General features: G+C 43.9%; 1 protein-coding gene across 1 annotated transcript in view; it reads left to right on the forward strand.

Moving 5' to 3' along the window:
* Positions 1 to 14896, forward strand: part of Fam49a (family with sequence similarity 49 member A) — a 107107-nt gene extending 92211 nt beyond the window's left edge. Inside the window, exons 6-12 of the mRNA XM_021202082.2 lie at positions 1242 to 1378; positions 1831 to 1908; positions 2071 to 2187; positions 2280 to 2359; positions 4355 to 4481; positions 9615 to 9685; positions 12040 to 14896. Of these exons, the coding sequence (XP_021057741.1) occupies positions 1242 to 1378; positions 1831 to 1908; positions 2071 to 2187; positions 2280 to 2359; positions 4355 to 4481; positions 9615 to 9685; positions 12040 to 12103 (674 nt within the window). The 3' untranslated portion in view covers positions 12104 to 14896. The remainder of the gene's footprint in view (positions 1 to 1241; positions 1379 to 1830; positions 1909 to 2070; positions 2188 to 2279; positions 2360 to 4354; positions 4482 to 9614; positions 9686 to 12039) is intronic.
* Positions 14897 to 15743: the final 847 nt, after the last annotated feature.

Here is a 15743-nt window from a genome sequence, read left to right on the forward strand (position 1 = left end):
ACAGATTTCACGAACAAAGAAGGTTGCCTCAGGCTCTCAGGTAGAAGAGAACTCAAATTCTCTCTTTCCTCGGTGTGCATCTGAAAGCAGTGAGCTGAAATTCCAAGAGACTGGAGTCTACCTCAACAGACAGAGAAAGGCGCATCCGTCAAAGCAGGCTAGGGTACACCTTGTTACCCCTGAAGATTCCCATTGGCGCGGTGCCTAAGAAAGTCTTGAGACTGTCCCTGTAAGGATGCTAAAGGCAGATGAGGACTACATAAAAGCAGTGATGTCAAATGTTCCTGTAACATGCTAGACAGTAGATATATTTATCTTGTGAGCTGCCCTGTCTTTACTAGATTTTATATCATAGTACCAACACCAGTGTAGCTCTACTCAGTACAGGAAGGGATTAGTGCATATACCTTTTAAATAAAACTTTATTTATATAAAAAAAAAAAAAAAGCAGTGAGCCAGATTTGGCCTATGGGTCATAGCTTACCGACTCCTGCTATTGAGGATTAGTTAAATGACTCTGCTGTTAAAAATAATATTAAAGCAAAAGGAGTGGAGAATGATCAGAAATGAGCAAATGGGAGGAATGAGATTTTCCTGAGAACAACAACGAAAGTAAACATCATGGTAGATTTGTAGATGAATATCCTGGGAGTATGGGAACAGGGAAGCATGTGACAAGAAGAGAAGAATTCCCAGTGTTAAAGAGGTGACATAACCCATGTGTTGGGGACTCATATGTGGAGACAGGGCAGAGACAGACACCAGTGTCTGCTTCTGTTGCTCACTGGCTGGTTAAACTGCCTGGCCCCAAAGAGCTCTGACTTGTCTGCCTCTGTCCCCATTCCCACCTCCAAAGTTAGAGTCGCATGCCCGCATCCCAGTACTGGGGGAATTCTTGTGGATGCTATTGATACAAATCAGATCCACTTGTTGGCACAGCATACACTTTGCTGATGCCACCTTCTCACCCACTCATCTGGTCTGGAATCATTAGGGGCTATCAGTCATATAAGCACCGTACATTTATTCCTAAATAAATTTTCTAAAAGGCTCAGGAGCTGAGACTACTAAGTGAACGGAGCTTTGGAATAGCCACACAGGTTGTGTCTGAGAATGTCAACTTGAGCTCAGCACTGCTTTTAAAGGATGTCTCTGGCCCACCTAAAATATCTCTCTCTCTCTCTCTCTCTCTCTCTCTCTCTCTCTCTCTCTCTCTCTCTCTCTTTCCCCTTGGATTTCAGAAAAAGCACTTCAGAGTCTATTGGAATCTCTGACGTGTCCACCCTATACACCAACCCAGCACCTGGAACGGGAGCAAGCCCTCGCAAAGGAATTTGCAGAAATCTTACATTTTACCCTTCGATTCGATGAGCTGAAGGTCAGGACGCCCACATCCTGTGAAAGTTCACCTTGGTTCCACTGCTTTATGGCTTTGCTGCCAAGGCTGTGGAGTGGGTTTGGGAGAGTAAGACGTAAAACCTTCCCAAGGAGGCTTATTGTGTGGTGACTATTTGCAATCTGTGGGGTCAGAGTAATCTAAGAGGGCGCCTTACGTGTGGAAATTTGGAATCTGTCAAGCAAGTGGAGGGAAAGCCCTTACTAAGTGTCTCTTTCTCACCAGGCAAACGTGCTTTCCCTGAAATACAGCCCAGAGTAAGAACAGTACAGATTTCAGAACACTGGCATTATAAGCTCTTATTTTTAACTGTTACTCTGGCTTTTAGATGACAACGAGAATTCCTGCCATGTGTACAGACTCTCATATCTGAGCTCCTGATGGTGCTCTCTGTTTCTAGGAGCTAACCTTCTTTCCTCTCTCCTGCATTTCAGATGAGGAACCCAGCTATTCAGAATGACTTCAGTTACTATCGAAGAACAATAAGTCGTAACCGTATCAACAACATGCACGTGAGTCCGTGCGTCTCCCTGACTGGGACCACGCTCTCTCTGTGGCTTCTACACATGGCAGGGCACAGAGAAAAGGCAGAGTCCTTGTCGATAACTTGTTTTCAGAGATGGTGATCTTTATTTTTTTTTTAAAATAACTGTATCTTGTCTTGTTTTCATTAGCTAGACATTGAGAATGAAGTTAATAATGAGATGGCCAATCGAATGTCCCTCTTCTATGCAGAAGCCACGCCCATGCTGAAGACTCTTAGCAATGCCACAATGCACTTTGTCTCCGAAGTAAGTGCAGTTGAACGGTCCAGTGGGCCCTCTATTTACCTCACGTGGATGCTGCTAGTAAGGCTAACGTGGATTTGTGTCTCTCCATTTAGAATAAAACCCTGCCAATAGAGAATACCACAGACTGCCTCAGTACTATGACAAGCGTCTGTAAAGTCATGCTGGAGACACCGTAAGTGAAACCAGATGTGTGAGCATGGCTAAGTGTTCACCCAGCTCAGACGTGATGATGGTGGCTTGCCCTCCTTCAGATGTCATATTGAAGTTTCCATGTACAGCATTTGCTTCAGTTTCATAAGGAACTTAGGGTGGTCAGTGTCAATGCTATATCCGTTTTACAGCTGAAATAGCTGAGGCCCTGATGGTTCGTTGAACTCACAAACTTTTTACAGCTTGTCTGATGCTGTAGGACTAGCAAAGGAATGGAGAGATGGGCTAGATGGGTGAGTATTATTGTCAACATACTGTAGAGATTTAGAACCAAGAGTAACAATCATAAGACCATTGCAATGTAATTTTCCCAACCTCTCTTCACAGTCCATTTCTTTGTTCTTAAACTGTGACCAGATACACCATGTAATACCCGCGATACCATCTGCTCTCTGGAGTGTTTAGGACCCCAAAAGTGTCGCAAGCACCTTATAAATTCTGGCTGTCTCTAAATATAAATCTATGTTTATACCTTTATATATAAACATGTATGTATATGTGCGGTGTTCGTGTGTGTATTCATATTCACATACGTGTGAATATGCACATGTGTTTGTATTTGCAGATGCAGATGCACTCTTGTGTTCAGGTGCATATACATGTGGGGTGTGTGTGTGTGTGTGTGTGTGTGTGTGTGTGTGTGTGCCAGGCCTGACTGTGGGTGTCTTCCTTGATTGTTTTCTGATAGTATGTGGAGGCAGTGTCTCATTCGAACCTAGATTTGGCTGGTAGGACTCCAGCTAGCTACAGGCATGCCCTATCTCTGCCTCCCAAGAGCTGGGACCGCAGGTGGACTACTACCTTAGTCAGGGTTACTATTGCTATGATAAAACACCGTGACCAAAAGCAACTCAGGACAGAATAGGGTTATTTTGCTTACACTTCACACTATAGTCCATGGTTAAAGGAAGTCAAGACAGGAACTCAAGCAAGATTGGAACCTGGAGGCAGGAGTCTGTGAAGGGGTGCTGCTTACTGGCTTGCTCATCATGACTTGCTCAGCCTGCTTTCTTATAAAACCTAGGACCACTGGGCTCTCCCCGATCAATCACTAATAAAGAAAATGTCCTATAGGCTTACCTATAGCCCAATTTTATGAAGGCATTTTCTCAATTGAGGCTTTCTCTTCTCCAGTGATTCTAGTTTCTGTCAAGTTGACATAAAACTAGCCATCATGTCTACCTCATACATATATGGGCACTAGGGATCTAAACTCATTTCCTCTCCCATGGGCATCAAGTGCTTTACCAAGTGAATCATCTCTCCTGCCCCATAAAAGGGTATTAATTTTAAATATTGCCTTCATAGCAAAGTAAAGATTTACTTCAAGACAGAAATAGTAATTGTCTGTATTGTGGTGCTAATTCATAATGAAATTGATGCTAAAAACGTCTCTAGCATTGGCCTCAATTATTGCTATCATCAGGGCCCCTATCAAGGTAAGTGAGCAAAATTTAAACTCCACAAATAACTCCCAGGTACATAATTTCTTTGAGATATCTGCCAATCCAAGTTCGTCCGCAGCCCGTTTCTTAACAAAGGAAGAGACTCCAGCTGGAGACAAGAGAGCTGCTGTGTAGAAATGAGCCTGATTTTTTTTTCCTCTGTAATGAAGCCATTATTCTCTATAATCTTGGACAGCCAGAGGGGCCGGCTATAAAATATTCAGGATTGATGGGCAGCAGTTGATGTACGTGGTGAGCTAGCTGCTGAGGGGAAGCCGAGAAGGGAATTTACTGCCCTCTAATTTACCGTATTTTTGCACTAAATTGCTGGTTGGATAGATTCAAGAGAAATTATCATCTTGGGTCTTTTCAAGAGCATATTAACCTGGTTGTTTCAGGTCCTGGATGAGTTCTCCAGGGTTGGGGGGATGGGAGTGTGGAGGAGTATCCGGCTGTGGATCTCAGAATGTGCGTGTTCTAACCAGATGTCTCGGCTGTGTCTTTTCTTTCAGGGAGTACAGGAGCAGGTTTACGAGTGAGGAGACACTGATGTTCTGCATGAGGGTGATGGTGGGGGTCATCATCCTCTATGACCATGTGCACCCTGTGGGAGCTTTCTGCAAAACATCCAAGATTGATGTAAGAATGCTCATGCAATGCCTTCTCCACATAAAGCCCATGAATTCCAGCAGGCTGATCTGACTTCTCTCCCTCTGGCCTCCATCTCTCACTGGAAAGACCTCTCCAAGATTCATAATTTGGAGATGCTTGGCATATATTTTATAGCAAGTAGTGCACTCTTTGTCACGTGGTTAGGAGGAGATATCTGGCCTCTGTTGGGCAGAGATGATCCACCTTTATCTTCACACTGCCCTTTGTCCATCCCAGGTTCCCTGTCAGTGCACCTTCTGTACCTTATAGAGTACATACCTTATGTGTGTTATAGAGTACATACCTTATGTGTGTTATAGAGTNATGTGTGTTATAGAGTACATACCTTATGTGTGTTATAGAGTTGAGAGTTTTAAGGTTACAAGGCATGATGGTCAAAGACCAGATGACCTACCAGTCTCCTCTCTTATAATCCTTCACCTGCTGCCCTGTCAAGCATCCTGTTCTTATTGCAATAAGTGCCCTGGAGCACACTTCCTGTGCCCCACGTAAGTAATGCCTTCCTTCTCTGGTCCTCAGCTCATTTACCAGTTTGCTCTTTGTAACATTCCCGTAGACCCCAGCTTTTTTTTAAAGGATAGGGACAATGGTCAGTGTACCTCATGTCCTGAGGTATTGTGCCTGATACCAGTAGATGCCCCGACAGAGCTTCTAGTCAATGAGTAAGTGTGAGTGAAAGAAGGAGAGAAAGCTTCAATGCCTATGGAGAGACCTTTGGAGACACATCATCACTACAGTTGCTTTCCTGTTGAGTGTAAAATAAAACATGACTGCCGTAAGCCAGCATTTAGAATAAAATGCTACTACCATAAGCCAGCATCTATCTACCTGTAACACTGTATTAATTACTTTTTCTACTGCTGTGATTAAATACCCTGACAAAAGCAACTTCCAGAAGAGTTTATCTTGGCTCACAGGTCAGGGCACAGTCCATCACAGGGAGTGGCAGCAGGAGCTGGAAGCAGTCCGGTAAGATGCATTCATGTTTAGGAAGCAGAGAGAAATGAATACGGCTCCTTGTATTTTGAGGGGTGGATGTGCCTAGCAAATTAGAATCCTGCCATGTGCACTATTTCAAAATATATTCTATTTACATAAGAGTATATTATGGCGACCTTGCAATAAAAAGGTTGATTGTATTCATTGTGGGGGCTTAAGGGTTTTTCCCTACAGAATGAGTATAAGCAACTATGGAAAAACTCTAACTATCACGTGACTGTGAGTTGAATTTAGTGCCTAAGGCATTGTGGGTTGGCCATTTGTTAACTTGCCACAGAGTCAATAATTAAAAATATGCAGGGCGAAATGAGGCTTTTATTCCCCAAACTTTTTCTTTGTGATTTAGTGCATGTGTGTGTTCACATATGTTTGCGGGTTGTGGGTCTGTATGCCTACGCACACACACCAACAGAGGCCAGAGGAGGATGTAAGGATTGCCTGGGCTATCACTCTTCTCATTATTCCCTGGAGGCAGGCTCTCTCACAGAGCCTGAAGCTGGCGGAGTTGGCCAGGCTGACTGGTCTGTCCCTTCCTGGTGTCCCCTATCTCAACCCACAAGTTCTGGGGTCATGAGCACACGACATTTGTATGTGGTTGTTGGGGATTTGGATTCAAGTCCTCATGTTTGTAAAGCAAGTTTTCTTATCCGCTGAGCCATCTACTCATCCCTTGTCACCCCAGTTTCTACAGAGCTTGGCTTTCTATACTATTTACTGAATCTGTTATGCTCCCAAGCAAAGACTATGTTGGCTTTCAAGAGCATTAGCCTAGTCTGGATTAGTGCAGATTAAGAAAGGCCAGTGGATGTTGGACTATGCATGTGCCTCTAACAAGGTTTTAGGCTTATTAAGCACAAGACACATCCAAGGTGGGTCTGTCCTTCCAGGTACCACTCTGCTTCTAAACCAGCAGTTATAGCCACAGGGTTGATAAGTCCTGAGGACATTAGCACATAAGGATAAAGCCCTGGAAGTGGTACTGTGTACACACCCAAAGGATGAGGTCTGGTTTGCAGAAGAGACATGCAAAGAGCTCGAGACACCAGTGAGGGAGAGACTAGTCTGCTTGGAGGCAACAGCAAGGAGGTGGTACTTGAGGTAGTCCTTCAAGGATTTTATTTTTCAGATGGATAGAGGGATGGAAGAGTCAGAGCAAAAATCACTAAGACAAGACCCAGAGATGATGAGCGGTTGACAGGCCAGGTGGCAGTCTTGGTAGCAGGAGTGGTGGGGATGAAGCAGTGTTTCAAGTGATGCCCAGAGAATCACACCTTAACCTCTATCCCCAGCCAAGACGTTGCCCATAACTCCAGACCACACTACTTATGGATGCATGAAACATGGCTAGATCCCAACCACAGGTTCACTTTCCCTTGCTAACCGCATTTCAGATATTGTGTTATTTTTCTCATTGGGTTTCTAAGCTAGAAGAAACCCAGAGCTGTCACCCTCAGATCCTACAATTGCCTGTGACCCACTTCCTCATCCTCATAAGTTACTAAGGACTGACCCTCCATCCCCACCCCGTGTGTTTCAGCTCACTGTTACCCCCACCCCTCATACCCTGAGGATTTCCTACTCATCCACCTCTTTCTGTCTTTGCTTCATCTTGTCATTTTCTATACTCACTATATTTATGCAATGCTTAACACCTGCCAAGGGTATTTTCTACAATGAAAAGCCTCCAAGTTCCTACTGTGTTGCTAAACCCACACTGGCTCTGGCCCTGAATGCATTTCTGACAGTTTCTTGTTATTTGCACCCACGGCTTTAATCATCCGGAAATAGAATTAGAAACTCCTCCAGACTAACCCACCTGTCACTACACCTATCATACGGTGATAATGAGCTACCTGTCTCTCTCCTCCCACTAGACCCCCCCCCCAGCTCTAATGGAAGAAGGACAGATTCTCTGCATCTCTGAGCTTGATGCCATCACAGACCCAACGTGGCACAGAACTGGCATACTTGTAGCCTCTCTCCAAACTTGTCTCTTTGATAGATGTGTGTAGTTGAACATGGCATTCATTGTTCTTTGACCCCCCAAATACTTCTCAGCAATTGGCTGGGTCTATCAAGCTGTTGCCATAAAGCTTCTGCATATTTGAAGTATAACCACAGGGGATGTTGTGAGGTTACCACTCTGCAAGTAGCTGTTTGTATAACCAAACTCATCAGATACCCACACACTGCATGAATGTCTAAGATTAAAATAAGTGATGGACTTTTTATAGAAAGATCTTTGCTTTTTTCCTAAGGAGAAGTAAAACACTCTAGGATATGCATAAAATAACAGGAACTATGTAAATTTTCCTTTTCGTGGCTCAATTAGATAACTTTAATTCCAAGGCCTCAGAAAACTCCAGAAACTTCATGCAAATACAAAGCAGCATGGGTAAAAGCCGGGCATCCGACCTCCGTAAGTCCACATTCTTTACAACTGCCCTTAGCCCAGCTTCTCAGAGACAGCCCTTAGCCCGGCTTCTCAGAGACAGCCCTTAGCCCGGCTTCTCAGAGACAGTTAAGACACAGACCTGCATTTCTAGGAGTTTCGGGTCTAGTGCAAGAGAGAAATTAGTCACTTGGGGGCTATTCTATTGACAGTTATCTAACAAGTATAAAGCCGTATTGGGATCACAAATAAGTGGTCGAGGCTATCTTTGGTATGGACAGTGGGATGAAAAGAGACCACCTCAGAGCCACAGGAATAGCTCGGTCTGTATGGTATTTACCTTGCAAGTATTGGGCATGAGTTTGCCCCCAGAAGTCATTTGTTGTTGTTGGTGGTGGTGGTGGTGGGTGGTCTCTACACTGTTTTTTTTTTTCTTTTTTTTTAATTAGATGTTTTCTTCATTTACATTTCAAATGTTATACCCTTTCCTAGTTGACTCTCTGAAAATTCCCTATACCCTCTCCCTCCCCCTGCTCCCCAACCCACCCACTTCCACTTCCTGGCCCTGGCATTCCCCTGTACTGGGGCATATAATCTTCGCAAGACCAAGGGCCTCTCTTCCCAATGATGGCCGATTAGGCCATCCTCTGCTACATATGCAGTTAGAGACATGAGCTCTGGGGGTACTGATTAGTTCATATTGTCGTTTCTCCTATAGGGTTGCAGACCCCTTCAGCTCCTTGGGTACTTTCTCTAGCTCCTTCATTGGGGGCCCCGTGTTCCATCCAATAGGTGACTGTGAGCATCCACTTCTATATTTGCCAGGCACTGGCATAGCCTCACAGGAGACAGCTATATCAGGGTCCTGTCAGCAAAATCTTGTTGGTATATGCAATAGTGTCTGGGTTTGGTGGTTGTTTATGGGATGGATTCCCCAAGTGGGCCAGTCTCTGGATGATCCTCCCTTCAGTCTCAGCTCCAAAATTTGTCTCTGCCATTTTCTTTTTAAGAAAACCATATGTTTTGGACATGCTTGCATCCCTAGTCCTAGAACAGAGACGGGGAGATGCCTTAGGCTTGCTTGTCGGCTAGCCTAGCCTAATCCGCACATAAAGTAAGCAAAGAGATTCTGTCTCAAAAATTAGGTTGACAGTACCTCTGGAATGACAACTGAGCTTGTCCTCTGATCTGTGGATGCGTGCAACACACATGTACCTATAAACACACACATACCAAGCATGCACACACACACACACACACACATACATACCTACATTTCTGGGGCTGATGAACTTGAGGCTTTACAAAATATTGAGTGTGTGACGATCAACAGCTCAAAGAGGAAAGAGCATTCTTAGCAGACAGAGCATTAAATTACTGAGTGTGTAAAACACTTAGTGAATCTCAACTGGGGGCCAAGAAGAACCATTTATTTCTATTCCTGGTCTGAGCTCCATAGTACAAGGCAAGATGTTTCTCCCCAAAGAAAATGAGATGCCCAGTTGTGGCGTAGGATGAAAATCAATTGGGATTGCAATCATACAGAACTCCTGAGCAGCCCAGAGGAGCGCTACACCATCCCGAGAGAGGAGAGAAGCTTGTACGAAATTTGCGTGTGTTGATGTTTTAGAGAGCTGTTTGGATGGACAGATGTCACTGTGAACAGGATTACTAGGGTAATAACAAAATGCTGTACATTCTTCTTCCAGATGAAAGGCTGCATAAAGGTGTTGAAGGAACAGGCCCCAGACAGTGTGGAAGGGCTACTGAATGCTCTCAGGTGAGCTTGTCTCTGGCAGAGGCTGATAGAGCAGGTACCCTTGCAGATCACTGCAGATGCGGGTGTTTGAATCTGAGCACCAACCTATCAGTCTTAGCCCTTCGCTCATTTTAACAACATCCCACTTCCTAGCAAGGTTTGGAGGTCAGCACCATTTTCATTATTCATTTTGTACAGATGGGAGAATATGAGGCAACTTTTTTTTTTTTTTTTTTTTTTTTAGATTTGGGGTTTTCGAGACAGGGTGTTTCTGCTTAGCCCTGGCTATGCTCAAACAAGCTCTGTAGTCCTGGCTGACCTTGAACTCATGAATCTGCCTGTCTCTACCTCCTGAGTGTTGGGATTAAAGGCCTGAGCCACCATATGTTCAAATAGCTTTTCAATGTCATAACAGTAACGGGCCAAGTTACCTATACTTGGATCTGGTGGTCCCACGGGTCTCAGGCTTGACTTGGCTCACTCTGTGAGCGAAGGAGTCTCCCAAGAAAGAAAGCGTCCATTTCTCATGTCTGCCTTCGCCCAGAGCTCCCAACCCTCGCTTTGTGGGAGGAAGATGAGGGGAGTTTCCACGCACTGAGGTTGGAGGTCACGTCAATTAAATAACTGGCCTGAAAGCTCTACTCAAGCACCTCTGATGTGTGTGCGTGTGCGTGCGCATGCGCGTGCGTGCGTGCGTGCGTGCGTGTGTGCGTGTGTGCGTGCGTGCGTGCGTGCGTGTGTGTGTGTGTGTGTGTGTGTGTGTGTGTGTGTGTGTGTGTTTTCCTGGCTCCCCAAGGAGCTCCCACATACAACTCTCACAACTGAGAACCTGAGATCCTGTTACTCACTGCTGGATGCCAGAACATTTAGCCAGCTGTAGCTTATTTCCACTCCTTAGGCACTGTTCCCTCTTCCCAAGGATACAGTTGCTTAATCCACTTCAAGGAAGAGATTGTTATTTTTTAGCTATGCTGCATCCTAAGGAATTTGCTGAACTGCACAAATCATCCCTCTGCAGGATTTCAATCAGGAAGTCTTGTGGACCCTGATGTCTTAGCCGTTGGTTCCCCTCGGTTCCATGCGATGTAATAAATACCTGCGGTAAACTTGGGTACATCTAAGAGAAAGGAAGCAACACTCATTTCCGCATGCAGTGTCCCACCTCTAGTCACATCACATTTGACCACTGTCACCCTTAGAACCCCGGCTGACCTACTAGCCTCCCTCAACAGGCGAAGAAATCAGCAGTCTCAAGACACTGAAGCTGCTGTTTTTCTGAGTTGCTAATTCATCATCTTTGAGAATATGTGTGTCTTATGAGCCTCCTGAACCCTAGGTTTTCTCCAAAGGAGACTGCAAGCAAGCCGTGCTGGCTTTTTATATTCACTAAGAAGGCTTTAACTTCTGAACTTCTGAAACTTTCCAGTTTCATTCTAGCTGCCAAAGCGTCCTGGAGATCAGGGCATTGTGTCAAGCCACTAGTCCCAGCCCGGTGTGGGGATTTGTATTTCCTGGAGATCTGTGATGGACTGGGAAGAGGCATGCATAGACTCAAGTCCAAAGTCACAGACTGTCCACAAATCAAAACCATCTGCTGTGAGATTCAGAGTGAGCCACTGAATCTGTCTGACCCTCAGCCTTCTCACCTGCGAAATCGAGTCACTTACCTCATTTAAAGAGACGTTTGTGACTGGAATGGGATCTTTGACGTATCACGTGGTCAAAGCTTTATTACAGGGTTTTTTGTCTTTTGGTTTTTTTTTTTTTTCATTCCTTTGCACATGACATTGAGTAATGAATGAGATGCTTTAGACTGTACTGTTGTCTTTGTACCTCACTTGTGCCCCCTAGTGCCCCCCTAGTAGCAGTGGGGATATGCACAGCCCCTACAGTAGACAGACATCAACATTTAAATTTCTGGATGCCATAATTTGAATTCCATAACTCAGCTTGGTCAGCCTCAAAGGACAAGATGCTGAACTAAGTGCTGTGAACGTTATCTCCTAGAAAATGGGAGCAGTGTGTCTCCTGTGTGTAATCACCTGATGAGATTTTGTTTTTTTTTTAAATGATTTTAATGATCGTCCCACACGCTCATTAGAAGCTTGGCATTGTTGGTGTGTGCCTCTGATATCAGCAAGAGGGAGGCTGAGACAGGAGGATTTCCCTAAGTTTGAGGCCACCATGGGTTACAGAGAGTCAATCCTGGAGTACAGAGCAAAACCAATCCAAGTCAAATAAAAAAATAAACTTGGAGAAAGTATATAGAATGAACACCAAGCTCTGGATCCCTGTCTAAGGAAATGAACATATGCTTTGTGATTTATAAATCTCGGCTGGGCAAGCCCTGACATCAAACTCTCTTTCCCTTTCAGGTTCACTACAAAGCACTTGAATGATGAGTCAACTTCCAAACAGGTTCGAGCGATGCTTCAGTAGAAGTCCTGCTCAGAAAGGAGGATCTATGCTGACCTCAGAAGATGTAGATGTTTACATAATTTAATACAGATTGATGTTCATACTTGTGTATTTACATAACCATTTCCTTCTTGTCACTGAAATATATGGACCTTAATTTGTATCCTGACTGATTCAACCCAGCCGAGCCTAAGTGGACTTGAGAGCCTTACCTTTGATGTCTGAAGCGAAACTCCTTTCTCCAAAGGCCAGATTCGGAAACTTCGACCATGGCTGCTGGAGTCCTGTAGTGACACCTGTAACCATCAGAGATGCTTAATCGCTTGTGGTATTGTTTTAACTCTAGATGTTTTATCTCTCTGGGAGTATAGTTTCTAGAAACACAAAGTACTTGATTTCCTGTGTCGGCTCAGATACAAGAAACACACACACAACTGTTACCGTGAAGGAGAGCAGAGAGAGAAGAATCCAAGATAAGAAAACTGCATGTGGAGAGCGGAGCACAAGTGTTCTGAGTTCAGCACGTCCCCCACCCTCTTCCTGCCGCCTGCAGACCTCACGTGCAGCTTTTCTGTATGCACGTGTTTTATTAATCTGAATATTCTCCTTCTGTCTCAGTTTGTGTCCCTTTCATTCCCTTTTAGTATTTGCAAGAGGAAAATTACCTGTGTTTTATTCAGCTAATGAGGAGGCTATGGGATAGACAGAGGGCTTCTTGCAGGAGGGTTGGGAAAAGGAATGTCTTAAGAATAGTATGAGAGAGAGAGAGAGAGAGAGAGAGAGAGAGAGAGAGAGAGAGAGAGAGAGAGAGTTGGCATAAGGACAGTCTTATCTGTGTCAACCCTCCTCTGCCTGCAGGGACAGATAAATAGAACTCTGGTTGTGAGATCATAAATAAAATCAATCACCTCCCAGGAGTGTACAGCGTTCTAAGTAAGTACACCACCCGACTTAATAAGGAAGCTCCCATTCTCTATCAAAATGGACTGTTCATATCAGAGCTGAGAACTAAAGCACTTTGTCAATTATCAGAAAACTGGAGGACTTTAGAGAGAGGAAATCTACGATTGCTGATTACCTGGAGTCAGCCCCCGCTAGTCTGGGTACTTTGGCAGATTCACGTTTTGTCTCACCTTCCTCATATGTAAAACAGACAGTCTTGGGGATGGAGAGGTGGCTCAGTGGTTAAGAGTACCTGTTGCTGATGCAGGGGACCTGGATTCAATTCCCAGCACCCGCTTGGTGGCTCACGACTATCCAACACTCCCGTTGCAGGGGATCCAGTGCCCTCTTCTGATCTCTATGGGCATTGGGCATGCACACAGTACACTTATATACATGCAGGAAGAATACGGAGACACAGGAAATGAGAGAAATCTTTTTTAAAATCTAAAATGGAAGGCTACTAGGAACCACTACACTAACCTTTCTTCATGCATAAATCCAATGAGTACTGCCCCACCCATCTTGATGAATATCAATATCTTCAAGACTGCAGTCATTCTACCTGTAGGTCAGAACTGAGCTCAGATGGAATCTTGAAACATATTCTGACCTCCAATGAAAAGATAACGGGCATACAAGGTGAGGTGTACATAGAACTAAATCCTTGAGTGTTTCCCACCTGACTCTACTCTTTCCCTGATCACCATGTGGCCTAAGAATATATACTATGGAGTCTATGGACCGTTGGAGAGAAATTTTTAGTCTAGCCTGTTTGATTACTTGTATATCACAGCTAGAAGGAGAGAATTTTCCAGACAACTGATGAATGATAATCCTGGAAGTCAGGTCTAGAATTATTAGGGTGTGGTATTATTTGGTTTGCAACATCCCAAGGCAATACTTCCAGAATAGGGTGGCCATCCAGCATTCCTTTGATTCCTCCAAGAAAGATGATACTTGGTTCATTTCAAAAAACCAAATGCAGACAAATGGGAGAACCAGTTCCCCAGTTTATGTCAGCGTAGTCAACAGCATAAAGGCTTTGTCACTTGGAGCTTTACCAGCAGAGTAAATGCGCCCATTGACTGACCTAAGCATTCTCTAAGAGTCGTGCTAGATAGCTTCCATGATCTTGTCAAACCTAGGAATTCCAAAATCTCGAGGAAGCCAGGAAACAGTCCTGTGGCAATGAGACATTCTCCAGTGTTCAGCTTTAGGGATTTTCTATTTGGCAGCCATAGGCAGTGCTTCGTTGGGCAACTCTTAAGCCTACAAGAGCAGAGATGCACAATAAGCACTTGTCCATTTGTTCTTTCCTCAGCAGGGGAGATTAGGATTTCAAAGACAAAGAACTGCCCAGTTTCCATTGGGCTCTTAGACACAGACCTGAGCCATGAACCCAAGCCACGTATCTACACCATAGCTGCCTCTCAGCTGGCTACATAAGGAAACATTAGGGATTATCTGTCAGAATATACATAGATAAATAAATAAATAAATAATAGTTTAGGACATTTGTAACTCTTAGTTAGACTTTCTGTTAAATGGGACCAAATGTGTGTATGGGTGCTGTCAGTCTGCTTCAGTCTAGCCAGTCCACTATCTCCAAGATGAGACTCAACAGGACTTGGATTTTGAGAAGCCCATGCTCTAAATAATAGCCTCAGGTCATCAGGGAGACAGGTTGAGTGTCTGTGATCACTAACAGGGAGTGAGCCTTGAGTTCACTCCAGAACTGTTGTGGGAGACCAATACTCTTAACAGACTGTCCAGTAGGCATCGGGAATCCTTGAACAATTTGGGTTTTCTTCCCCTTTTTTCTCTGTCGTGCTGCATGCACATGTATCCAACACTCACGGGTTGTTTGGGGGGAAAGTACCAGCAATGATGTCGATGTTAATAACACTTCATAATTGATATCTCATAGCTTTCAAATAAAGTGTTTTCTATGACTCAGATAATTAATTTGAAGCAAGAAAGAAGGTAAAAATGAGGTTTCCCAGCCATATTGCTGCTTTTGGCATGGTAGCTTCTCTGAGGCTCACCTAGGCTTTCACAGCAAAAGTTAGGTGGAAAGAGAGATTTTTATTTATGATGACACAATAGAGCCAGAATATTAGCTAACAACGTTGAAGGAGGTGTTGGGTGTTTTTAAATATTTAGTTAATATATTCCTCATGGACATAAAATACATTCTTAGTTATTATCATTATGTCAGACAAGAATGGCAAGCCTAAGTTTGTGAGACATCATCACAATTATGTCAAAATAATGTTATGCTTTTGAAAGAGCAAGATAAAGCCTGCTCAATCTAGGGAGCCAGTTGTGCAGTAGAGTTCAGACTTCTCATTCAGTCTTATATTGTAGGCATTTCTCAAGTGTTTTAGATATTAATAACTAACATTACATTGGGATTTTATCCTTGCCAGCCCCAGCCTTCAGAACTTCATTGTCATAGTACACCTGTAAAAATGGTTGCACATCAGAAGGGGCTTTGAAGCGCTTGTATGTTGTTTGCCGAAGTCATTGTAATTTTTTTGTTTGTTTTGGGGGGTTTTTTGTTTGTTTGTTTTTGCCTGCATTGCCTCTTTTTTGTACAGAACTTTTGAGTGTGAAATGAAAATTAAAGTTTGGTACATACACAGTTTAAAATCATGTTTGTATATGATGCATAGGGCAAAATGGATGGCCCTGCATGGAAGTCTGCTCAACTTGC

This window comes from Mus pahari, chromosome 7 (assembly GCF_900095145.1).
Source record: "Mus pahari chromosome 7, PAHARI_EIJ_v1.1, whole genome shotgun sequence".
NCBI lineage: Eukaryota > Metazoa > Chordata > Mammalia > Rodentia > Muridae > Mus > Mus pahari.